This window comes from Ixodes scapularis, unplaced genomic scaffold, assembly GCF_016920785.2.
Source record: "Ixodes scapularis isolate PalLabHiFi unplaced genomic scaffold, ASM1692078v2 PGA_scaffold11__112_contigs__length_91849675, whole genome shotgun sequence".
In the NCBI taxonomy this organism is placed as follows: domain Eukaryota; kingdom Metazoa; phylum Arthropoda; class Arachnida; order Ixodida; family Ixodidae; genus Ixodes; species Ixodes scapularis.
Genome location: NW_024609837.1, coordinates 34,029,896 through 34,055,693, shown reverse-complemented (window position 1 = coordinate 34,055,693; position 25,798 = coordinate 34,029,896). Strand labels below are relative to the sequence as shown.

Below are 25,798 nucleotides of genomic sequence, written 5' to 3'. Positions count from 1 at the left end.
TCGGCGGTTTAAGGGTGCGCTTAGAGCGGTACCTATATGTGGGAAACGTCTCAGGCTTGATTTCAGGGAGAACAGTGACCACCTCATTCGCTTTTAAGTGTGGCCTCAATTGTAGCCTTATATGCTTGGGGACATCAGCCACTCGAATTTCACGAACCTCCACCAGCATCACGCACCTTGACGTAGCTCTCTGCTGCGTCTGCCAGGTCTTGAAGCACCGTTTCCAGTGCCCGCTGCTCTTGGGGACTCCATGCCATTGGTCCTGAGATTCAATCGGCTAATTAATTTCTCGATTAACATGCCCATCAGGTCAGCAATCATCAGAAACATTGCTGGTTATTTAATATTTATTTCTCTACTAATTTATCCACACTCAATCCCGCGGCCCCATTTGGGGCATTATGGCAGGGAAAGGGGTACAGAAAGAGTTGAAGAATGAGCATGCTGAACATGACAAAGGAAATCTAATCTAATCGCTTATGGTACGAATAAAAAGTAATGGGCGGCAGTGTGATAGTTTCAAGCTTGAACAGGTGATCTATTTTCCGAGACAGATAGTGTGGCGTCGTCGGGTATTTCCCTTCCAGATTATTGTTTGGTCATGCAAATTAGGTTTTTTTTTGTTGGGCAGCTAGTTATGGCCACATTGTCGAGCAACAAAGCAGAAGTGCAAACAAACCGTCCGTGACGAGCTTCTTCATCTTGGTCAGTGCGGTCAGTTCGAGGCTCTCGGCAATCTCGCGATGCATGTTGAAGTTGAGGGTGAGCATCGAGTAGAGATCTGGGTCGGTGCTGGCGCGGTGTTTCAGGTAGTCTAGAAGCGCCACCCGCAGGTAAGGCACCTGTTGTTGACACAATCAAAAGGGAAACGAGAAAATTTACATCCCCATAAATAGAAAGCGACACAGAATATGCTCATGTCGTTGCCAGTTTCAATTTCAACCTGGATATGCACCAATGAAACTATGACATGACCGTCAGGCTCAGGGCTAAAAATGCACACAGCGCAACACTGACATACTCTGAACGCGACATCGGCGCTTTTCTGCATTTTACTCAAACAGAGTATTCACGGGCATCAAGCTCTGTCGCTTAGAATACTGCCCTAAATGATAACTTTGAAGACACCAATGTAATTTGAAGAGAAAAACTAAAAAAACTGGCAATTGCTTCTTTACGTTAACAATGACATGCTTTGTCCAAAGCACAACGCTGTTAATACATACAAGCGATCGACGGCTCTTTAGCTTTTTTCTTAGAATTGAATAGCTTGCATAAAAACCACTTGAGGGTCAAAAAGTACTCATTTAACGCACTAACTTAATCGGTAAAGTTTGGTGCCCATCGGTACTTTGCCGGAGCAAAATGCTAGAAAGTGCTGATGTCATGTTTGCGCTGAAAATGCAGAGCGAGGTACACACATGGTAGGAATTATCTCTAGCAGCTACTGACAAGGCATTTGCAATATTTTCTACCCTGTAAATGGAACTGTGTAATCAGTTGAACCTATGGTCTCTATTTAAAGCTGTAAAAAATGTCAAACTCCCAACAAACATTTTTTTAAAGTGCCTGGGTGGGACATGTATGTCACAAAAAAAAGTTAATTTGCACCAATATAACGTGACCATGAATATAACGGGAGGGCAGATTTTGATGACTTCAAAAATAAAATAAAACATTATTACTATTATAACGTGAGCCGAGGCTGTGTAAACTTTACTACTATACTGAAATCTTGTAAGGAACACAACTGTGAACTTAATTTCTGCATTGTTCATGCTTTTTTTAAAAAAACTGTGGTATCTTTACCCAATGTACACAAAAAACAAAAATCTTTTTTTTATTTTTATTAAAAATTGTGTCATTTTTGTCATTTCTATTCACAGCTGCGTGAGAGACCTTTGTCCCTCTTGTTACCCTTCTCCAGGGATTATTTTTGTGACATAAAAGTTGTACTATATGCTTCACAAAAAAAAAAAAAAACTGCTATTATTTTTTTTGTTTTTAAACTATACTTTTCCTCGGGGGGCGCAGTGTTTATTTGATGTACTCTTATGTAAATCTTCGAAAGATTTGTGTATAAATTTGAAAATCTACATGGCTACCTCTTTCACTGTCTCAAGTGTGCCAAGTAAGTTTCAGTACAAATAAGACTAATGGCTAAAACGTCTGCCTTTTGGAGTACTTCCCTCCATTAAAAAAACCGTCTGTTTGGAGTCTAGCGTCACTTTGAGCATCCCAGACCCCACGCGCTTTTCGGCTTCCCTGGCCGAGTGGGACGTACCTTGTCCATGCCCCGCTGGAAGAGCAGCTCAAAGTGGTGGTTCTGCAGGAGCAGGTCAAAGACGTAGGCCATCTCGCTGTAGCGCGCCATGCCAGTGAGCAAAGACACGAGCAGCGAGAAGTGCCGCCCCGCAACCAAGCAGGGCGTGAGACGGTGGCAGCGGTGGAGCACCCGCGAGATGCCCTCCATGCTGCACGCCTCCAGGAAGCAGCTGTGGGCGCGCACGCACAGCTCCACCTCCACAGACAGCGCTGTGGTCGGGAGAACGCACAAGCAATTGTGCTGTGTGTATCAGAAGGAAGCTAATATGCCCCAATGGGCGTCTGGTACTTGTAGCATTCCGTCTGTGTTTTTATGGCACGGTAGTTTAATGTTTGCGCGCACTGACCCAACTGTCGAGCCCGGACGATGCGCACCCTGTGTTGTAAATATCAGTCTTGTTTCAACCTCTGACCTTTGCGTATGTCTCGTCGTTTGCTAGGTGGGCTCGCCCAATCCCAAGCCGCCAACATTTCTTTGTCTCAAGCGTGACACAACGTCAGCCTTCTTTAATTACTAGAAAGCCTTCGTAGGCTCTGTCTTTTTTTAGTATTTGAGGCCTCTCTACAATACCCTCCGTGGTAGATGAGAAATTTTATCAGTGCAGCACAACTGCTAGCCCGGAGTCTGATACAGGACTGCACACCAGTGTGACACCCATCTAGATGGAAAAGGGCAGGGGTGGATATTGGGCACGGGATCCTTAAGTTCTGCATAGCAAGCTGTGGGACGGTGGTTGAGGCCGTTTGCGCTTCGCAGTTATGCGAAACCCACCGTTCCCCCTAAACTTTAAAAGACAATCAAATGTGCAGATCCTACAAACTCGAGAGGGGTCGTAGAATCTCTAGTAAATCTGTTACGCCTGCCTGTACAATTCTTCCTGTAACTTTTGCAGACAAGCATTTGAAATGCGCTTTAATAGAAACAAGAGGAAGCATTTGAGTGATAAAAAGACTAAACATATAATATATAAGGTTGCAAGTAATAAGCACCAACAATATTGTGAAAGCGGTCTGCCCCTATTAAAAACAGCAAGGAGAGCCAGTTGATGACGATGATAATGTATTTATGAAGTAAAGCATATGCCCTCCTGCAGGCAACAGGTTAGGAAGCACACTCCGCAATTATGCTGACCTGATAACAGTGTCGTTGCATGTGCTAACAACAAAGAGACGTTGTGGGAGACCATATTTCACCACTTTCAATGGTAGGTGCGGAATAGAAGCCAGTTACCGAGCGACTAGCTTCGAAGTGTCGTGCGTCGTACCTTTGGGGTTGCTGCTCAGAGCGCGCAGGTCGTGAACCCTAGCCCTGAGCAAAAGGTTCCCCAGTAGCGAAGGGTCGGGGCAGAGCTCCAAGGCCAAGTCCCACACCTCCAAGATGCCCGCTTTACTTGCAACTGGGGGAAAAAGAAAATGAGTCAAAAACTGCAAGGAAGTAGCGGTTCTTTTTTGTTTTTTTTTTTATCTCAAATTTATTTATTTGTGCGATCAATGCAATTACTTTAGAAAGTGTAATCTGCGTCGCACTACTCGGACAGTGTGCCAAAGCCTCCCTCGACCTCATGTGCCGCGAACACAAATCCACGTTTCCTCTTAGTGAAGTTAGATATATGAAATAGAGGTAGTATATTTTTTTTTAAAAACTGATGTGTGGAATTGATATATAATTGGATGCCACCTATTTTTGTAAAAATGGAACTCTTGTACATACCTCTAGGATACTCGAAACGAATTGCTAATTCGGTGTTGCAACATAGCTATAGGTTTATAGAATACCACTGAAGATAATCAAGTGTTGTTAAACCTTTCTAGCACAAATTTCACATGTTATGAAAATGATTTGACTCAACACATTCAGTTCTTCACTTTTGATATGGCTATTTGATTAATAATTCACCTAAGGACTGGAGACCCAAAAATGATAAATTGGTCAATTTAACTCTCACTACTCTGCAAGTGTTTGACAGTCATGTGGCAATTTAGCAACACCCTTTGGTCCCGAGGGTATATGAAAACGATGAAACACTGTAGTCGAAATCGCTATGCAGACTGTCGTTAACATGCGATAGCATTTTGCACCGACTAGTACCATGTAAACATTTCTTCATTTAACTGCTTAGGAATATTTTTCGTCGACATGCACGAAGTCTTCCAACACCCTTCCACTTCCTGCAAACGGGCCTCCCGTGACCAGCCAATGAATTTTGATAGAGCATTACTGCGATCCAAACTTTTCTCTCTTACTATATAATCATAATATGGATATAATTAATACTAAAACCCTCGCTAACTAGATTTGTTGTTCAGAATCTAACGTGTCAGATCACATTCATTGGTCACATTACTCCCTCTGTATACCTAATTTGCTGCCAAGAACATCAGAGAACAAATCCCGAGGCAAAAAACACAAAAATAACAACCCGCACCCCGCGAGTAAAACAAATGTTGGTGGCAGAGCCGACCTGCGTTTCCTCGGATAGCGTCCATGGCCATGTGGAAGAGAAAGTTTGCCACCCGGTCGTCCGGGATCCCGAAGACGGCCACCAGTTTCTTGGCCAGGGCAAAGTCCGCAGAGCAGCACTGGCGGGCGCCGTCCCTCTGGCCAGACGCCCGCTTCTGGGCCTCCATCTTGGCCAGGCTATGGCCCACCAGGTTGCCCAAAAGGGCCACGGGGTCCGACTCCAGGGCCAGGACCGAGTAGCTGCACCCCAGGTTCTGCCAAGGGATGACACAAAGTTGCCATGTTCCAAAATTTACTCGCTCTCCCTCTAGGGTAAAGGTTTTGCACCGTAGTGTTTGAAAACCTACTAGCGTCTAGTGTTGCTCTATCTGTCTCGTCATGTGACACGATTCGCCGGAGGAACTCGGATCCATTCGAGTGAGATTTGGAACACAGCCAGTGTGAATTCGCGCGAGGGAAGTCGGACAAACTATAGACGCTTTGCAGCAGCTACGCATGGGTGCAGCAGTAACCAGTTTTCACTTTCCGTTTCTTCTCATTCCCGTCCCTCTGCTTCAGCACTATGGTAACACGACAGGGCATTGGCCTTTTAGGCACTACCGTATCCTTACCTCGAACGCAGGCTTCCGTGTATGCTCGTCCACGCTCGCTTCGGTGGCTGTATATCTCGGCGAGACACAAGAAGGTAAGCGATGGCGGCCCTAATCTGGCGTATTTGTAAAGCGCCTATTCACCTTTTTCACAAGAGCGCAATACGGAACCCACGTGACTCAGAACGAAGGGAAACGAAAAATCTCTATAATATCTCTAACCCCACAACTAGATCTGAAATCGTCTGGAAAAATTGGCACCTGCATGCAGCGATGTGAAACTTTTGTCGAAGGTGTATTTTAGGGTAGGTTTTAACTCGCGAAATTTAGAGGCTTAGCTCCCTTCCTGTGCCTGACCGCCATCTTGATTTTTGGTTCCAATCCGAGGAGGAAGGGCACCCTCCCTCCCTAGTCGGGCAGAATTTTTCCTGTATCCGTGGGGGTCACTTGCCCGGCATTTTACGGTAACGCCCTCGCCATGGACAGTCAATGGTGCACAACAACGAAGACGACCGAGTTGGCGAGGACTATGCTGGCGGCGCAGCATCTCCCAATGTGTGCACCAAGCAGACGACGGCGTCATCTGCTCGAAACTGAGTATGTCATCTGTTCAACGTGTCCGTTGGGAGATGCCACCACAGGCGCAACCGTTGTTAACTCGGTTTTTGTGTTGTCATTTGCCAATGACCATAGCAAGTGTGATGGTCTTGTTTTTTGCAGGAAAAAAGTTATGCCTCGAAAATTGAATTTCACAAGGTAAAATCTGTCACTAAAATACATCTGCAATCAAAAGTTTTGATTGCTGTGTCTAGGCGCCCATTTTTCTAGCCGAGTTTAGAGGGAGTGCAGAGACTGAAAACACCCCATGTGGAGCGCTAATTCGTCTGCTTCTTGAGCAGCAGTTGTGGTCACGTCAGAACGCCGAGCTCCGATTGGTTCTGATTGGAAGGACAGTGGGTAGACCTCGAGGCAGCTAGCATTGAGGTCTACCCACTATCCCTCTATCAGAGGCAATTGGAGCTCAGCGCTCTGGCATCAGTGCAACTCCTGCGCAAGAAGCAGACGAACTTGCGCTTCGCATACATATAGATCAGGGTTCCTAGGGTTCCACCGGAAACGAAAAGACTAATCAAATGCGACTTTGGCAACACTATCCAGATTCATTTACACACAACTGTACTTCAAGAAAACTCTGATATCACTGCCGCAGGATGTCTAGCAAATTATTATTTTGAAATTCCCCGACTTTTTCAGGTTTTCCCTGACAATTTCAGGTAGAAATCCCTGATCACTGTAGAGACAGTTAAATATAAAAGACTAATACAACACAAGGCATTGAGCATTAAGCACTGTAAGGATCATTTTGCACGGGTTTAGTCAAACTTGCATCTTCCAAAATATTTGGGTTCGTCCAGTCCAAATTAAATGAGCACTTTCTTGCCGCCGACATTGTCAGTGAACAGGCCACTTCCGGAAACACAGTGAAAACATAATGCTCAACCACACGTTCATAACCGAATGGCAGCGTGGCCGCCAGATGCACACTTTCGGAGACTTTTGGCTTAAGGCTTGGATTGGATTGGGGTCTGCGGCTTTCCTATCTGTTACTAAATCTAGTAGCTCAAACTGGATCTAGCCTAGTGTTGCGCCCTCAATCCAATCCAATCCAAGGCTTGGACTAGATTTGTCGGCTGTTCCCTTTGCATAGGGTAGCACACCCTACATCGGGTGAGCAGAGCCTACACTCCACTCTAAGCAGAATTTATTGCCTATATTTCTGCCCCCAAGTCCTCAAGTCTTTGCTCAGGGCACTCGATGGCGTTTCCAGCTCATCTGCCCTTACTGCGCTCGCTTTTTGACAATATCCCTCATTTTTTCTGGTAATTAGAAGTTCCCTGACAATTCCCGGTTTTTTCGGTCGCTAGACACCCTGCTGCCGCCTCAGTCGCAACCCAAGCAAGGAAAAAATTACTGCATCTCCACGTGGTGAATGATGTTGATTGGGGCGAAGCTTTGGTGGTGCTGATGATACTGATTTTATTGTTCATACGCAGTGCTGATGGTGCTGATATTTTTTTTTATTGCTCATAGGTAGTGCTGAGTTCCGGGTTGCGTTTCGACTTCATTATTACAGCTTTATGGTCGGTGAAATGCAGAGCCAGTGGTTTTTCTAGCGGATCAGCTTGGATCCGCTAGAAGCCGTGGGAACGCATCTCCACCGCTTAAGTAAACGGTCCATGTCGGAAAGAGAATGTGTGGTATGGATCGTGGTTATATACGCAGCTGAGCATTTGACCGCAGCGCCCTCTCGTCTATAAACGCTGAGCCAATGCATGCAAAGTTTAACGCGATTATATACGCATTTGACCGCAGCGCCCTCTCCTGTATAGACGTTGAGCAGCTACATGCAACATTTCATCCAATACAGAAACCCCAGCTCTTGAGTTACTATCACATCTCAGAGCCCCCTACTCGTCCTGCAGTCGTGGCCGAGCGGTTAAGGCGATGGACTAGAAATCCATTGGGGTTTCCCCACACAGGTTCGAATCCTGTTGACTGCGTAAACATTTTTTCTTTTTTTAAGAAGACAGATGGGATGGCACTCGATGTGAGCGCGGACGCCGGACGGACAAGGCTAGACCCTAAGGAGTTTCGCCCCGAAAACAGTGGTGAGCATCTCTCACCAGTGAAAGGGTGAAGGTGAGCAGCACACGCTGACACAGCTGCTGGCTCTTCTTCGCTGCTCTGGTGATGCGCTCCAGGAGTTGGAGTGTCTTTCTCTCCGGTGAGTCCTCGCCACCTTCCAAGGACTTCAAGTCCACAGCAGCTGAAGTCGAAAAACAGACCTGCAGCTATGTTTGCTGTTCGAAGGTATTATAAATCAACTACAAATTCTTTGCGAGACTGTGCTTGTTGCAGCACTCTGTACTTCCAGACAAACAATAGCAATTTTATATTTAGACTCTCTGGTAAATATTTGTGAGATATTTAGTGTATATTACTAATCATTCCATCTCTCTATTAAAGCCACTGGCTAGATCTGAGGGTAAACTAATAAATAATTATATTGCAAACAAATTTATTTTCGCAAGCTTAATATTATGGGAATTTCAGAAAATGTGGGTTTCGTGAACATTTCATGGACACAAACATTTTGTGTTTTGCAGTGTTAACATGGAGGCGATACATTCATGAGACCAATTTGCAGCCATATTTTTTAAGCCGCAAAATTCGGAAAATTTAGGTCTTTTGCGGTAATTCGTAAAAAAAAAATAGGCGGGGAGGATTGCTCACACATAGATGCAACCACTGAAAGCCTGTGGGCCAGAACTGGTGCTGGTTCGCTGATCCGAAGTTGGATTCGTGGATCAAGGTTGTCGAACGACTGCGTTCCTTGTGCTAGACGGATGCATGTCTGGACAAAAAATTAAGTTACATGTTATTTGCATGAAAAGGCCATCACACAGGAGAGTTAATGAGCAAGAGAGTACTCATAAATAGGAAGATTGTTGCATCCACAATTCATGTTTAATAAATTGCAAATCTGCGATAATGAAACAAAATAATCTACGGACGTCTGACAAAGCTTACAAAGAGAAAAAAAAGTCAATCGCTAGGAAGCTCTTCACTGTCCACAAACTGTCTTGCTTTGCTAAGTCGCTCCTTGTGCACAGTTGTAAAAACATAGGCTGCATGTTCGGTCGTTCTGCCAAACATGTTTAAATGCGGTAGCTTTATAGGGTGGGTTGTGCTCTTAGTTCGGGTGGTGCCTAGGGCAGGGTTTTGCATGGAAAGAGATAATGCCACACCATTGCCTCTTTGTGAAGCAGCACGTGCTTCCCTTCAGCACTGCCCAGATACAAAGCCTTTGCGCTGTATTTTCTGGATTACCAAGAGAGGGGAAGTGCACTTTCCTGCCCTTTTCACTCCTCCTCGTTCCACGTGCTCTTTCTACACCACCTGTTTCTGCTCCTCTCTTTCTTGTCTTTTCCACCCCCCTCCGTAGCTGTCAGCCGCATACTCAGCTTTCATGCTGATGACCGGGATTCGATCCCTAACACCGGTTTCTATTTCTTTTTAAAACGCAGCTCTTAGGTGCTTGTTTCCAGGGTGAGTGGCATCGGCGTTGCCATCGGCATCAACGTGACTGCGTGCGTTGCAATATGGGACGTTTCCCCACTAAAGCTAGAGGGAAAATTTTCCCACTAAATTTAGCGGGAAAATTAGCAGGCAAATTTTTCCGCTAAATTTAGCGGTAAATTTTACCACTAAAATTAACAGGGAAATTTTCCCACTAAATTTAGCGCAGAAATTTTCCTCCTAAATTTCCTCGCTAACTTTAGCGGGTTAAGTTTTCCCGCTAAATTTAGCGGGGAAACTGATGTCACGTGACCTCAACACCAATTCAGTTTCCCCGCTAAATTTAGCGGGGAAAATGACGCCACGACTTTGTGTCAGGTCACCCATGAACAAATTCAGCGGATGGAGGAGAGGAGGAGGAAAGAAGGAGAGGAGGAGGCAGAGGAGAGGAGGGTACGGAGGAGGAGGAAGGACGTATCCTCCCCTCCATACCCTCCCCTTCTCCTCCGCAAGAGCTGCGCTCTAGTTTCGCATTACAGAGATTGTAAACATTCTTCATTTTTTCAATATCGTTTAGCGGTCCCAGACTAACCAACCTATGCCTTTTGTGCTTACGCAGACCCCGAGGTTCGCTTTAAAAACCTGCCAACTCTCAAACTGATTTACTTTCCTTTGTCTCAACCTATGGCCTAACAAATTGTATGATGTCTCATCCAGGACATTCGGATGGATTAAGTGTTGTACTAAAAACAAACGCATCACATCACTGTAATGTTACACGACTGCTAGCTTCGTGCAAGGCAACAAAATCTCCCTTGTAGCCAAAAAGAAACAACAAGAAACCCATGTTCTTTGCTAATTTCTTCAGCCCTACAGCTATAAGAGAAACCAATTGCAAATGTTGGCATGGTGCAAGGCACCTGCTCATGGGTGGATGCACAAAAACATAGTCACGTGGCAGACTGAACGCAAGAAACAAAAGGGAAAAGTTTTGGAACTGCACCAGCAAGAGTTCCAGGTCGCTTGTGGAGCAGCCGAACAGGAAAGCCAGCTGGCAAGCCTTGCAGAAGTGGCCCCGAGACAGCAGCTCGTCAATTAACTTTTCCGTCGCCGCCACTTGCTGCAAACATACAGGGCACCTTTCTACACCATTCTTGTGTTTGGGGCAAAAGAGGCGTGTAATGTCACATGCATTATATACTTCAGCAACTGTACCACATATGCACCTACAAATTAACATTGTTTTCCAAAGAGACAGAAAAAGTGAAGGTGAGGCAGCGGAAAGTACCCCAGTCTCTCATAGCAGTTTTAACTAGGGATGGGCGAATATTCAGTTATTACGAATAGCCAATCGAATTCTGTTCTATTTGGCATTCGCTTCGAATTGAATTTAAGTATTCAACAATATCAAATTATTTGACAATATAGAATTATTCGACCTTTCTAAATACAGTCAAACCCAACTATATCGAAAACCCATTTACATTGAGTTATTCCTTATATCGAACAAGTTTTGTGCACAGTAATGTTACAGTGATAATATATAGCAAAAACTATGGTTGCATTGAACAAAAATAGCAGCCGCTACCGATATATCGAACTGCCAAGAGTGCCGTTTTTCTCTGCAAGCAGGCTTTCCCCCAATGCGGGCGGCCGCGTTGGGGGAAAGCCAGCTTGCAAAACACGCTGGCTTTTTTTTTTTTTTTTTTCGGGCGGTTGCGTTGATTGTTTAGAAGAAAAGAAAGTATATCTTTCGCAGTGTCTAGGGTTACGTCCGACGGAACCCGAAATAAAAATTAAAGTTACGTCCGACGTAACTTTACGTAAGGATTCGAGTTACGTCCGACATAACCCAATATATAAATTAAAGTTACGTCCGACGGAACTCCAAATAAATATTAAAGTTACGTCCGACGTAAATTTGCCCCAGGGTTTCGAGTTACGTCCGACGGAACCCAATGTGAAAATTAAAGTTATGTCCGATGGTACTCGAAATAAAAAATAAAGTTACCCCCACCCTCTGCCCGTTTCGACCTGGATGAGTTTCGTACTGGCGTAGGTCGTGGTACCGGCACGCGTTCGTGTAATTACCACTGGTTAGCGGTTGTACTGCACTGGCTAACTTTCTCATCTAATGCTTCTAAAGCCTGGTTTAGACAGTTCCGTTTGACTGCGTTGCGGCTGTTAGACACCGGGACATCTCTGCTGCTTATATCGCGTGCCAAGATGATTCCTTGAATTGGATTCCACGCTTCATACGAAGCACAGATGTGCCGGCGACCCGCTTTCGGTTCTCGACGCAACGCAGATCAAACGCACTCAAACGCAAGTGTCTGAACCGGCCTTCAGGCTCGCAGCACACGTGCTGTGGTTTCCATTTTTAATGTTTTTCTCTTCTTTTGTGCGTCGCGTCTAGGAAGTGGTTTCATATCTAAAAACAAATCGAACGAGATGAAAAAGGAGATGAAAAAACGAGAAAAAAAAGCATATGTAACGTCCATTGAACCCACCGGGCCTACGCAGCCTCTACATACGAGGAACACACTCCAACCCCCTCAACAAACCTGGAAGTACAAATACAGCCGCGATTTTGACCAATTTATCAACGCTGCATCGGACATCATGCAGAAGTATTTATATTTATTTTTATGTTTACATCGTGTTTCGGCCACAAAACGTAATATGCAATAAGGTTCCGTAGGTTACACGGGCCGTAACTTATTTCCGTCGGATGTAATTCGAAACCTTAGGGTAAATTACGTCAAACGTAACCTTAATTTTTATTTGGAGTTCTGTCGGATGTAACTTTAATCTTCATACAGTGTAGACCGCATATAACGTATGTCTCGGGAGTCGCGAAAATCCGCACTATAAGCGGTACCGCACTATAACCAAAACATCAATTTTTCAGGCCAAAATACATGCCATGAGACAACTTACCTTTGTAAAAGAATTTATTTTATGTTAGATGAAAAAATAAGCTTAGTTTGAGGAAAGTCTTTATTTCAATAGACTAGCACAGTTATGTCTCAAGTGTGTCACACATTTTAAAAGAAATTAGCGGCTTTTGCCTGGCGCAGCCTTTTAACGGCGTCGCGGGTTGCGGACGGACGTTGCGAGCGTTCAGGATTGCTAACCCTAATCACTCTTCTCCAAGATAAAAACGCGTGAAAATTCGCATCCTTCATACGTACGCGCCAGTAATACCTCGAACTTGAGCACACGCATGAAATGCGCCAAATAAGAAATCCGGGCGATGTTCGAGGACACAAATGCTTAGAAATCACCACTGTAGTCGAAGTAAACAAACACGACGACACGGGCGTTTCTGCCGTCTTGAGAGCGCCGCCACGACATCGCCGCACGAGTAGGTGGATCTTTCCTTCTAGTACGTGCTGGGTTATCATAGCGACACACAACGAAAATTCAGAGTCAAGGATAGCGCTTTTACGCGGAACGATGAGATGCACGCCGTCTACGACGACGATCACAACCGACGCCATGTTTGCGGAATAGAAGCAGCCGGCCGGCCGGCCCGCGACTGGAGGAGAGGAGACGCGCGCGAACACTTCTCCTCAACCTGCGATTGGTCTGTCGTTGCGGTTGTTTGTTTCTTTGTTTCCAACGCAGCGGAGGGACGCACGCACGTGAACGACTCGTGCGTGCGTCCCTCCGTCGCTATGGCAACTGAAGCCTCTCTCTTCGCTTCTCCCCGTGTTTTCGAGAAACCTCCTTGCCCCGCGAGTGCAGCTTGCGGCTCGCGCCAACGCTCGCGCTGTCAGCGCCGTTATCTAGTGTCGCACAGGGAAGCGAGCTCGCTGCTCCGGTCGTCGGCGCGGTCGGCGGGCTGTTCCAGAAACCGCACTGTAACCGGTATTTCCCTTCGCGCGCCTGCATTTTAAGCGGTATGTAATTACATGGAGTTCTATGGGAGGTGAACCGGTGGTTTAAAAAAACCGCGTTATACCCGGTCCTGCACTATAAGCGGTTACGTTGTAAGTGGTCTATACTGTATTGGGTTACGTCAGACGTAACTGAAAACCATGACGTAACTTTAATATTAATTTCGGGTTCCGTCAGACGTAACGCTAGACACTGCATATATCTTTTGCAAAAAGAGCGGAGGGAGGGTGCTCCGTGCTCCCTCTCCCCGCTCTGTCTGCAAGTAGACCGTTTCCGCTGCGCGCTAAGCACCCGGATAGCGCTCCGTAATCCGCCACAAGATCTTGAACTTTGCAAATAAGGCTGGCGGCGCGCATGCGCAGCTGCGGCATTTTCTTGACGGATACCGTAGCGGAAGAGAAAAACGGTCTACTACAATTCCCTATTTTTTCTTCCAAATTGACGTGACCGCCCAGAGAAAAAAGAAAAAAAAAAAAAAAGCCAGCTTGCTTTGCTAGTTGGCTTCCCCCAACGCAGCCAACTGTTTTAGGGGAAAGCCAACTTGCAGAGCAAAACGGCGCTCTGCAGGAGAAGGTGCTCTCGTTGGACGTGCTCCGTGCTCTCGGCATAGTTCGGCGCTAATGCACGAATATAGAAGGCAGCGGCCTCAACATCTTGGAGTCCATCGATAGCATAGAAAAATATTGTTATCGCGGATGCAATGAAAAAAAAAAGCAGCAGAAGATGCAAAACTACTTCATTGTGTAATATTTCAGCAGAAAGTGGATTTTTGAAAGTCAAATTCATTAAAACTTTTATATCGAATTACCCACTATATCGAACTGGTAGACATTTTTTTGCAAGTTCCATATAAATGGGTTTCACTTACTCTGGCTTGCATTAACGGCCAGGTGGCGCAAGCTTCCGACCGTTTCGACCCCTTCGTGCTACCGAACTCAGTACACTTGAAATTAACAATTACAGCATATCTAATACCAAATAAGGGCAAATATAAAACTATAGTTTAAACGTATCTTGCGGTATTTTTTCCTTGTACTATTCGAACTATTCGATTCAAAATTATTCGATCAAAATCACTATTCGCTTCGAATTCGATTCGGACCCAAAATCCTCTATTCGCCCATGCCTAGTTTTAAGGCATGATTAATTTCCAATTAGTATATAAGTATACTTTTTGGGGTTCTCAATGTATTCACCTTGTCCCAAGGCATTAGTGGCAATACCATACTTTTCTCCAAAAATTATGTTATCAATAGCATCATTGTAGTCTAGTTAGTCACTTCATTCTAATTATTTTTAACCCATTTTGAAACCAAGAGCTGCTCATGAAGAGGCAGTAATTATTATAATCATAAGAACATTTCAGCTAAACAATAAAATCTACACCAAAACTACAATGGTGTCATATTTAGCATTATTTTAAGAAGCCTCCACCCTGCTGCATGATTGCAAACATTGTAGTTATGTGCGAATAATGAATTTTGAGCTCGAAGTGAATAAATTGTTTTGGCCAAATATTTTTTAATGGAATATTAAACAGTTCCTCCAAAAATTTCTACTATTGCACCATGCTTAAACAAAAACCAAGCTAAACTTGTGAAGAATGTTCTCAAGCTTCTACTTGTCCATTTGTAAGATATTTAAATCTAACTATATCTATGGAAAAGGCATCAGACAGTCTGACACATTGAGATGGAAAGTATACGACAAAGTTTACATAAAACTCAACCTATGCGGAGCACAAGTTCGTCTGCCTCTTGCCCAGACGTTGCAATGATGTCAGAAAGCTGAGCTGTTATTGGCAGATTAAAAAAAAGGTGGGCAGACCTTAATGCCTCTAGCATTGAGGTCAACCTACTATCCTCTCAAACAAAGCCAATCAAAACTCGGCGTTGGTCTGACGTCACCGCAGCTCCCACACAAGAAGCAGACGACTTGCTTTCCGCATAAAGATGTCCAGCTATGCCCAATTGAGGGGATTCATTAATCTTATTTCTTCAATCTCAAATTAAAAAAAAAAACAAAAAATCACGAATGATGAATGCAGGTTGTTAGGGCAACTATGCCTAACATACTCATGTAGATATCAATGTTCACCACGTTTTTATTTCTTTTAGATGCACAAGGCGCACGCATGCACCATCCCGTTTTGAGTTTGCCTTCCTCCCGAGCACACGTTGCAATATTCATACACTGCCAAGTGTTGATCACGGCAGGTTACCCCGTTGAGTGCGCTTCATACGAAGCGCACGTGCACTGCGGAGAACCAACACTCGTGGAGCTTGCTTCCGCAGGTGCTGCTTTTCCGCAGTGCACCCATGCTAGGTGTAGAAACGTGCTCAACAGGGCTAACCCGTCACGTTCAACACTTCGAAAATTGTGAATATTGCAGTTCATCTGAAAGTGAATATTGAATTGTGTATTATTTCAAACTACTATTTAAAATTTTGAATATTCACACAACACTAGAATATCATCTATGCAAACATAATCACGAAGATGGTTGGAGTTGGCGGGAAGAACCTAAAAGGAACTGCCTGGAAGGAGTGGAAGCTGACGTTTCGCTGAAATTGGCGTTCTCGACAGAAGGAGCAGTCTCTCAGAAAAATTTCGGCTGTCAGGGGGCGCCTCCAGGAGGTTACTATACAAAGAGAAAATCTTCACTATAAATGGTTATAAGTGGATTGTGACAACAGGTGACTATGACTGGATTGGGACTACAAGTAGCTACAACTTGGCTGTCATTACAATTTTTTTGTGAGGCTACAACAGCACTGTGACTACAAGTGGCTACAACTCGATTGTCTACAAGTGACTACAGTATTTGCACGAATATAACGCGAGTTTTTTTTTCGAAATTACGCGCTCCAAAACGCACCTCGCGTTATATTCGGAATCGAGTTCAGCCACGAGGCGCGCGAGTCTGGAGAAAGCCAGAGGAGAGAGCCATCCCTCCGGCTTAATGCAAAATATCCGGCGGGAAAAGAAGTGGGAGTGTGGAAGGGAATTTATTAGCTATTGGGCCATGTGAAGGGGCCGAATAGAATACATAAAAAAGCATTTTTATCGCTTTTGTGTTTGTACAACGCGCGTACACCGCTGAAACTCAGCGCACGCGTGCGCCATGCAAGAATGCAGGCACTGGCCAATTCGAGCCAAGCCAAGGAGGGCCAAGTCAAGTCAACACAAGCCAAACTAAGACTGGCCAAGACCACCAACCCCGTTTACGCAATCGTGCGACACGAGGCATTTGTTTAGGCAGTGGGACCAGAACAAGAAATGTGATCGTGTATCGGATTCAGCAGTCTTTTTTCTGCCTGCGCATTGTTTAATTTCTGCTCCAGAGCGATCTGGTGTTTGTGTGTTGGTGCTTCTGCTTCGTGCTTTGTTTGGATTGTGGGCTGCCGGGGAGCTCGCACGGAAGAAAAAGGAACTACCAGACACTCTCTCTCTCTCTCTCTAAGCTGGTGCCGTGCTGCTGCTTATCTGTGTAGTCGCCAAGTGGATTGTAAACAAAAGAACCTGAGCAGTGAGGATGAGCGCAGTCAAAACAAACTGATATTTCTTCTATTTCCATTGACTTTTCACACCTGCTATGCCCCCGAGTGCAAGAAATTGGCGCAGCCTCGGTTCGCGTTATAATAGTAATAATATTTTTTTTTCTTTTTGAGGGCATCAAAACCTGCCCTCGCGTTATATTCGTGGTCGCATTATATTTGTGCAAATACGGTACAACTCAACTGTGACTACAAGTGGCTACAACTGGATTTTGACTAGAAGTGGCTACAACTGGATTGTGAAGCTACAAGTGGCTGCAACTGGACTGTGGGGCTAAAACTCGACTTTGACTACAAGTAGCTAGAACTCAGCTGTGACTATAAAAGGATGACTGGACTGCAGTGTCATGGCCACTCGATTAGGACTCCCCTTGGGAGCGGCCTGCCGTATGCCTCACTCCGCTGGTGAGAGCGATAGTTCTACTTTACCCCGCAGCGCCAGCCGTGGCGCTCGTTATCGGTGAGAGATAGAGTTTCTTTCGGGGGAGCATATCAAGGAACTCTATACTTCGTTTCACGTTAGCATGTACTTGCTAGCCGCGCGTGCTAAAAGCGCGAGATAGTTGCTTCGAAGGAAGCCTTGGCGGCTGCATGAGCGCTCGTGCAGCGAGTGCTCCAGTCAAGGCATTAAAGGTTAGCCGCTCCCGCTAGCATGGCGTTCGCGCTTAGTCCATGCTAAGGTAAGACGAAATATAGTGAGAGAGGAGCGGTACGCCCGGCCCAGCCCAGTGTGGCTATTTAGATTTTTTTTTTTTTTGTGAAGCCGCAAGTCTCATTTGAAACGAGTGCCAGATTGCATGAATGATGTGACAAATCTGTGTAGAATAAAAGCACATGATTCTTTCTGCGAAAAGCTCGCTTAACTGCAGGCTGCGCGTTAAAGCTCCAATCTGCTGGCAGTATGCTCGCTGTGGTAGGCGTCTCGGCCGTAAACACACATCAGCGGGCAGTCCATAAGGTGTGGAAGCACAGCGCTCCATAGGACCTTGCAAATCCTTCCACAACCATGAATCTCTGCCGACTGTACAGCCTTCTCGACAAAGGTGCAGACAAGCTTGCACAGCCAGACAGCTTCAGGTCGTGGATAGCTGAGTCCTCCTTGGTCAAGGCTAAACATGCCCTGATATGCTCCATCATGTGATGCCTTTCCCTTAAGTTGCGCTTGCATTCAGGACACGTCACCTGCAAAGTTTAGCGGGTTCTACACATTAGCCTTCCTTGCTTTCACTAAGAAATTCTTATTGCTTGGCCAGGTTGAATGTTTCAGCTAATTACTTTAAAATTACGACAATTTCTACAAATAAAAATGGTTACCTTTTGTTCGCAAACGAAGGCCAAGTAGCCAGCCATGTAAGTCAGAGGTGCGAACTCAAGTCCGGAAGAGACTTCATTGTACTTCATCAACTGCAGGATTTCCTGTTTCACGAGTGGAGTTGGCACATTTCATCGCCGTCTGGCACTCAAAACTAGAAAGCGCATTTACATTTCCGGCAGCTTTCAAAATGCCAACACAAACCACACACGCGAGCGCAGAGTGACACTATGATATTTTCGCCAAGCACAGCGGTGCACAGGGGGGGGGGGGGGGGGGGGGGGGGCGAGTTTTGCTGCCTTCCGCAACCGCGGCAGCGCCTCGGTATCGGCGAAGCCAATGAGAGGCAGATATTTTATCTGGGTAGCGGAGCAAGAGCGCCGCCTTCTCTATACTCCGTTTCACCTGATGTTGTACCGCAGCGAAGGCTGGAAGCGCGAGCTCATAGCGTTGACAGCTGCCCTTACTGCACGAGAGCTTGTGCCGCCAAGATCTGCCCCAGAGCAAGGAGCTCGCGCTTACAGCCTTTCCTGCGGTACAACTTAAGGTGACACAGCTCACAAGACCACTCACCGATGTGCAGCGCCCCCACGGAAAATGGGAGAAGTTCTCCTCTCACGCGCACTCTCTTGTTTTCAGAAAAACATCGGCAGGCCGCACCAACAGGGGGGATCGAGTGGCCGTGGCAGTGTTGGTGGTAATGCGTTACAAGTAAGAATGTGACCGGTAACGTGTTACTTTTTTTGGTAACGTGTAACATACTCATTACTTTTTCAAGATAGTAACGGGTAACATACTTATGTTACCTATATCGGATAACGAATACCGGGTTTACGTTACTCATTACTTTTTTTTTCCCAAGACCTAAAGAAATTACACTTCAAGTCATGTAAATTTTTTCGTTTTTTTTTTTTCGTTTTGTTTTTTCTTACGAGTATTTAGGTGAAAACGTAAAAAAGAATTAGCTTCAGTTTCTGCAAAAACATAATGTTTCTTGAAATATGGCGCTTATGCATAACTGTAAGCCAAAACAGTAAAATGTGTTCATTCATAATTAAAATCTTTTAGTCTTTCCACTTTGGTGAAGAAGGAAGAGCAGCAGAGCTGTAGCTTCTGTTCTCGGCGGTGGCTTTCCAGGCGAGTGATCTGATCTTCTTTCGAAAGGGAATCTGAAGCACTCAACGCAGTGTAACTTGAGGCGATAGCGGCCTCGCAGCAGTTATGAAACCATTCGCACAGCTGCGCACTTCACCGCTCATTCCGTTCCCGCTCTTCTTCCTCCGAAGAAATATTGCCACGATCTACAAGCGATGGCGGCAAGTAGGCAACCAGCAGACACAACACTCTGGACAGCTACCGCCATCTATGAGCGACGGCGGCAACCAGAGTTTTGTGTTCACATTTCTTTGCGGGGGACACGATCCTGGGGAAACTAGCCCTTAACAGCTCCGCTGTAAAAAGTAACGCAAAAATAACATGCATTACTTTTTATAGTTAACGGTGAAAGTAACGCATTCCTTTTATTTCGAACTAACTTAGGGCAGTAACGCATCACCTTTATTTGCAAGTAACGACCAGCGTATTCCGTTACTTTTCTTCGGTAATGCCAACAACACTGCTGGACTGTGGCTACAAGTAGCTACAACTGGATTGTGACTACAGTACGACCACAAGTAACTCCATAGGGATTGTAGCTGACACCGACTCCTACTGCACCTGCGAGTCGTCCAGGGTGACGCAGGCTCCCGGGCTGGGAGGGGGCTGTGCAACCAGGGGATCTGGCTTGGGGTTCGCTTCGAGGGTTGGCTCCGCCCCGCTGCGCACACACCATAGCCACACCCGCGCCTCCCAGCGCTGGGCCTCGGGCGAGCCCCAGGCAGCGCTGCGGCGCAGCCACTGCAGCGCACGGTGCCCCACCTCGTACAGTTCCCGCGCACCTTCCACTTGCAGCGTTTTTCCCTGGTGCAAAAGTAAACAAGCAAATCCGTCATTCTCACATCTTCAATGTCAGTCATCTAATATCCTGCGATCTCATTTATTTCCCCATACACGAAAATAAAAGAGGCGATGGTAGGAAAAGTTTGGTAACCGTCCCAGGAAAACGAATAAAGTCCAGCTAAGTTGGATTAGAGAACTGGTCCCAGCTAGAATCAGCTGCATCCAGCTGGATTAAATCTCATTTCCAGTTAGATCCAACTGCACCAGATCCATAATCGAACTCCAGCTAGGCTGGCTTTCACTTGGGCCTACATAAAAGTCAGAGATATCTCAGTCATTTCAGCATTACGCCGGTTTTTAATTGGGTAAGTGCAGTCAATGGCGGTTTTGGAAGGGAGCAGACTATGAGTCACGTAATGGATTCTTCCACTCTTTTCCCATTAGCGGAGTGAACGCTGGAGAAGGAAACAGCCAATCATGGCAGGCGGAGAGCTTTCTGGGAGGGGCTTGCCCTGCTGCCTAAACTTGCAACAGGCTATAGGCATTTCAAGCCGACAATGAGAGATTACCCAACCTTGAGAAAGTCGAAGGCGAGTGCAGGATCCACGAAGTTCTCTTGAAGCACTTGGTCGCAATCCTCCCAGAATGTGTCATTAGCAGTGGCAGACCGATCTTCGAACCTCAGTTCCAGCTACAAGAATAAAAAAAAAAGAAACACACAAACATCTTCTGTTTCCCGCCTCTGCTTGAGCCACCTACTGATCGTAGAAAGTACAGATTACAGACTATTGGAGAGGAGGACAGACCGTGACGCCCCAAGCGGTTAACTTTACAACTACACGGATGGGGACAACAAATACAATGACTCAGCGCTCGGCCGACATAACCGAACGCGGCGTCAGCGTTCGGCTGGAGTTTGTGTTCTCCGGTGAGGGGGAGGAGGGGCTCTTTTGTTTCCGCTACGGCCTGCATGAACAATGCAGCATGCACGGTCCTAGCTCAGCACTAAAGCCGAAGTGGGTCAAGCTCGCATTCTCTGAGGATAGATCCGGCACTTAACGTCGCTTCGTCGATTGTTAGTATTTTTTACATTAAACTGTGCCCCGCGCTCTATTGTAGAAGATGACATGGACATGCCCATAAGGCCTGTCGGCATGTGCACAGGCCTTGTGTTGAGTAAACACCAAGCGTGGGGAAAACAAACGGGTCAGAGCGCCCCCTATAGTTCGATCTCCTGCCCAATACAGTACACCCTCATTCACTCGAAGTCATAGAAACTAGGAAAAGTCAATTTGAGATAAGCGGAGTTTTGAGATAAGTGAGTTTCGAGACAATGCACTGATCATGCATTGTGTGAAAGGAACCCTTCCAACAATTGCACCAATATCATGACACCCACAAGGCACGGTATGTGGTATGTACGTGGTGCCGTGGGGAGAAAAAATGACTGCAACAAAATTACCAACAAGCAACACACAAAATTTGACAGCAAAACCAAAAAGCAAGAATACAAAAAAAGAAAAGATGAAAGAATTTACCAAAAAAATGAAAGAAAAGGACAAAGAGCGGAAGATAACGTTGAGCGTGAGAGAGAGAGAAACAGCGGCACCAACCGCCAAGCCCTATCGGGAGACAAAAAAAAGTAAGACAACAAATGTCCTTGAGGTGAACGCTGATCTAAGCGTTGCTGCGCTCATGACACGGGACTGTTCTTTTTGTTGTTGTTTTTTTGCGCATTGTCGTGCAGGCACAATGATGCACAATTATTTTTTCTTCTTTTTTGTGGGTTTGTTCTTGGGTCGCTGTTCCTTCGTCAACCAATGTTTCAGCCACCAGTGCATTCTTTGCTGTGACCAGGCTGTACTATTTTTTTTTTTTGTGTGTAATTTTTGTTGTTAAAGGACACATGCAAAGGAAAAAAACATTTTTTTTAAACGGCTTAGATGAAAAAAGGATGCCATAAAACGATTTTACAATGAAGGAAAAAATTTTTAGAGCTATATTTACGGCGCAAAACGAATTTGTAGTTGGCGCCCGCGGGCACCGCGGAAAAGTGGTCCGTATTTATCACGTGACTGGTCTTTATTTATCACGTGGTGCTAGCGCTCTTTCGGAAGCTTCCTATGGCCTCTAAAAGCAACTTATTCATCTTTGTTTGAAGTATAACAAAAAAACCAAGACGAATAAGTAACTTTTAGAGCCCAAAGGAAACTCCTGAAAAAGCGCAAGCAGACGTGATAGACCTGTGCGCCGGTCAGACGACGGCGGCGGCGGCCCGAAGCAGACGAACTTGTGCGGCGGTGGCGACGGCGGCTTGGAGAAACGCGTTGAAGCGGCGTTCGCACAACGCTCAGCGTGCGGCGGCGACGCAGCGCGGCGGCGCGCGGGCCTACCACGTGACCAGCGGCGGCTCCCGCGAGCGCCAACTACAAATTCGTATAGCGCCGTAAATATAGCTCTAAAAATTTTGTTTCTTCGTTGTAAAATCGCTTTACGACATCCTTTTTCCATCTACGCTGTCTAAAAAAAATGTTTTTTTCCTTTGCATGTGTCCTTTAAGTATTTGAGATATCCAAGGTTGGTCTTCGACACTTTTTGAGATAAGTGATGAGTAAATGCATTGTGCCTATGGCAGTTCATTCCACGACAAGGAAATCTTCCCACTTCACCGGTATTTCGGGATAGCCGAGTTCGAGTTAACGAGGGATTACTGTAATTCACAAACTATGCACGTTTGAAGATTAGAATTTTACGTGCAATGCGGACTGTCTACAGGTGTGAACTACATGAAAATATGTATTCTTCCAAATTGCTCATTATGACGAGGAAAGACAAGTTTCGTGAATGACAGAGTATGTTAATGATGACTTATGTATGATACAAGACTCATTGTGAGATAATAGAGCAGGCATTTTTCAAGGTGTGCTGTGTGTGAGAACTTTTCACAAGGAAACTATGCACCAAATGCAAACTATGCACCTGCGGAAACTAAGCACCAAATGCAAAACTATGCGCAGGGTGCGTACTATGCACCAAATGCAAACTATGCACCGGGCAGAAACTGCGCACCAAATGCAAACTATGCACAGGGTGCGTACTATGCACCAGCTACGTGCTATATATGCACCGAATGCAAACTATGCACCAGATGAGGACTATGCATTGGGTGCAGATTATGCACCAGGTGTGGACTATGTACTACATGCAAATTATGCACTAGATGCAAACTGTACGCTAGGTGCAAACAATGCACAAAGTAGGGAATATGCACCAAGTGCAAACTATGCACCGGGTGCAAATTACTCGTCAAAATCTTTTCTTTTTCTTTTTCTCTAAAATTTGCTCGTGCAGACAATACACTGGGTGTGGACTACAGTCTAAAATATGGCAGGCCAGACACAACTCGCGTGGCAGTTACAGACCTGCTGGAGCGCCACGTCCGCTAGTGGCAGTCCCGCCGCCCTAGCCAGCGCCAGCGCCTCCTTGAAACGGCCCGTCTGGTTGAGCTGCGACACCAGTCGTGCCAGGGTGGCTGCCTTTTCACCCGGTTGGCCCCACAACGAGCTCCAGTCAAACTCATGAAGCAGGGACGCCGGACTCAGAGATGCGAGGAGTTTGTGGAGGTGCGGCATCTTATCGCCCCCGTGAAGCTCGTCGCAGAAGGCCGCAAGGGCTGCCAGGTCGAGGTGGGAACGGCACAGGCCAAAAGCGCGTCCCAACAGACGCTGGGAGGTCTCACGTAGCCAAGGCAGAGAGGTCAGGCCGACCCCTGGTGTTGAAGCGGCTTCCATCTGTTGGGAGGAACGAGTGACAGATGAAGCGGGTAATTCGAAAGTTTTAAAGTGCGTAAAATCAAAATGGTAACTGGCTGTGTCTGAAGGGGCTACACTTAACTCGTACCAGGGTCAAAGGTGGTGAAAAAATAAACATGCAAATAACTCGATTTTTAACGAGCATCCAGTTTTTGCAAATTTTGCAACTTGAAATATATTGCGAAAAATCTATCACACCGATATATCACCCCATAGTAACAAATACATAACCTAAAACTCCAAATCACAAAATTTTGTTTGCCTCCCAAATTTTTTGGGAGGCGTGGGAGAAACCCACGCCTCCCAAAATTCGCAAAATAATCGAGCCCTTATAGTATGTGTTCTATTTTGATGTTCCTTTTGCATTTGTTTTGACAAAGGACAGCTAAAGAGAATGGAATGCAATAGATAAAAAACAAAAATGTAGGTCCAAAATACTTTGAACAGCCCATATGCAAAATGCACAGCGCCATTTAGCGGGGTACCAAAAAGCATGCTCCGTCTCACTAGTTGGCTTCAGCGCTGGCAAGGGCCAAGGCGCAAAAGCATAGTTCTGAAGAACCCTTCGTTCACACAAGCACTCGTGCAGAAAGAGCGTCTTCACTACCCTTGCCAGCTACCCAAAGCCAAAATTCGAGCTAAAGTGTGCGTCCACCATGTTGGTTGCAGCGGGAAACCGGCAACCGGCGGGACGGCGGGCACGTACATGCGCAAGAGGAACGTAAAACAGTACTAACCCTCAGCTCGCATGTGTGGGTGAGGATCAATGACAGTGAGCAGTAGGCCTCGATCGTTATCGACAACGTTATGAAATTGACAAACAGCAGACAAATCTCGACGCAACAAAGATGGCAGTGCGCAGAGTGTTGCCAGACGTTCGAACAATTTTGCACATGGTCTACATACAAGACACAAGACATGCACAAGACGATCAGCAGTGACCCATCGAGTGGTGTCACAATGGCTGGTCTGTATGACGATGAGCATTACGTGTAGACACCTTTTAGATGAAATATTAAAATCCAACCAAAAATAAATTTTATAAAAGACCCAGTAGCAAGAGCAAAACATCTAGTGGGATATTTATATGGTCATAGATTACACCACATCCTCTAGCCGCAGCTAATTTTCTTTAGCATTTCATAACATTGCTGCTTATGCAGGAGCTACTGTAGAATACCGTGCATCCGCCCCATTCTACATTAAGCGCCCATTATCAAATTTGTAAGGTCTGAGAAAATACGCACAGAACATTTATATGTAAAATTGATGACCGGACAAGCACCCACCCCCCATTTTTTTCTATTATCTCCAAAGTTTGAGTGGGCGCTTGCCCGGTATTTTACGGTATGTCCCAAGCCAATGAGACAGATTAATTTGCCTATATGACAAGCAAGAGAAACCAGTTCAAGCAACAAGCAGCAGCCAGGGACTTGCCTTGGTGAACTTGCGCTTGAGGCGCTCAAGGCACTCCTCGGCTCGTTTTCGGTTCCGCTCCAGAAAGAATGCGACCAGGAACTCGACGAGTGTGACTAGAGGGCTTCTCTGTTGGTCAAGACACACCAAACCGAACATAAGGTGCTCAGATGAGGTTGCACGAACCAAGCAAAACAGAGTGAACCACAACGAGCAGGTATGTTAGGACCTGAGGTTTTTTCATAGCCTGCACTATTGCTACAAAAGGTGCCATTTATTTCAGTGTAAAGAGTATCAGAGAGCTCAAAAAATTATCTACAGTATTAGAGTGCACAAAAGAGAACTGTCAGTACTTTCCATAGAAAAATTGTATATACTACAACGTGAAGCTAAAAAAATCATGT

At 45.7% G+C, this 25,798-nt stretch overlaps 1 protein-coding gene across 1 annotated transcript in view; it reads right to left on the bottom strand.

Annotated features, from left to right (window-relative positions):
• LOC8037553 (spatacsin) overlaps positions 1-25,798 on the bottom strand; it is a 74,969-nt gene that overhangs the window by 7,023 nt on the left and 42,148 nt on the right. The window contains exons 24-35 of the mRNA XM_029973179.4: positions 25,416-25,523; positions 23,589-23,957; positions 20,741-20,857; positions 19,945-20,187; positions 10,460-10,576; positions 8,671-8,791; positions 8,061-8,203; positions 4,788-5,040; positions 3,591-3,722; positions 2,285-2,535; positions 680-842; positions 177-262 (exon numbers count right to left, since the gene is read on the bottom strand). Of these exons, the coding sequence (XP_029829039.3) occupies positions 177-262; positions 680-842; positions 2,285-2,535; positions 3,591-3,722; positions 4,788-5,040; positions 8,061-8,203; positions 8,671-8,791; positions 10,460-10,576; positions 19,945-20,187; positions 20,741-20,857; positions 23,589-23,957; positions 25,416-25,523 (2,103 nt within the window). The remainder of the gene's footprint in view (positions 1-176; positions 263-679; positions 843-2,284; positions 2,536-3,590; positions 3,723-4,787; positions 5,041-8,060; positions 8,204-8,670; positions 8,792-10,459; positions 10,577-19,944; positions 20,188-20,740; positions 20,858-23,588; positions 23,958-25,415; positions 25,524-25,798) is intronic.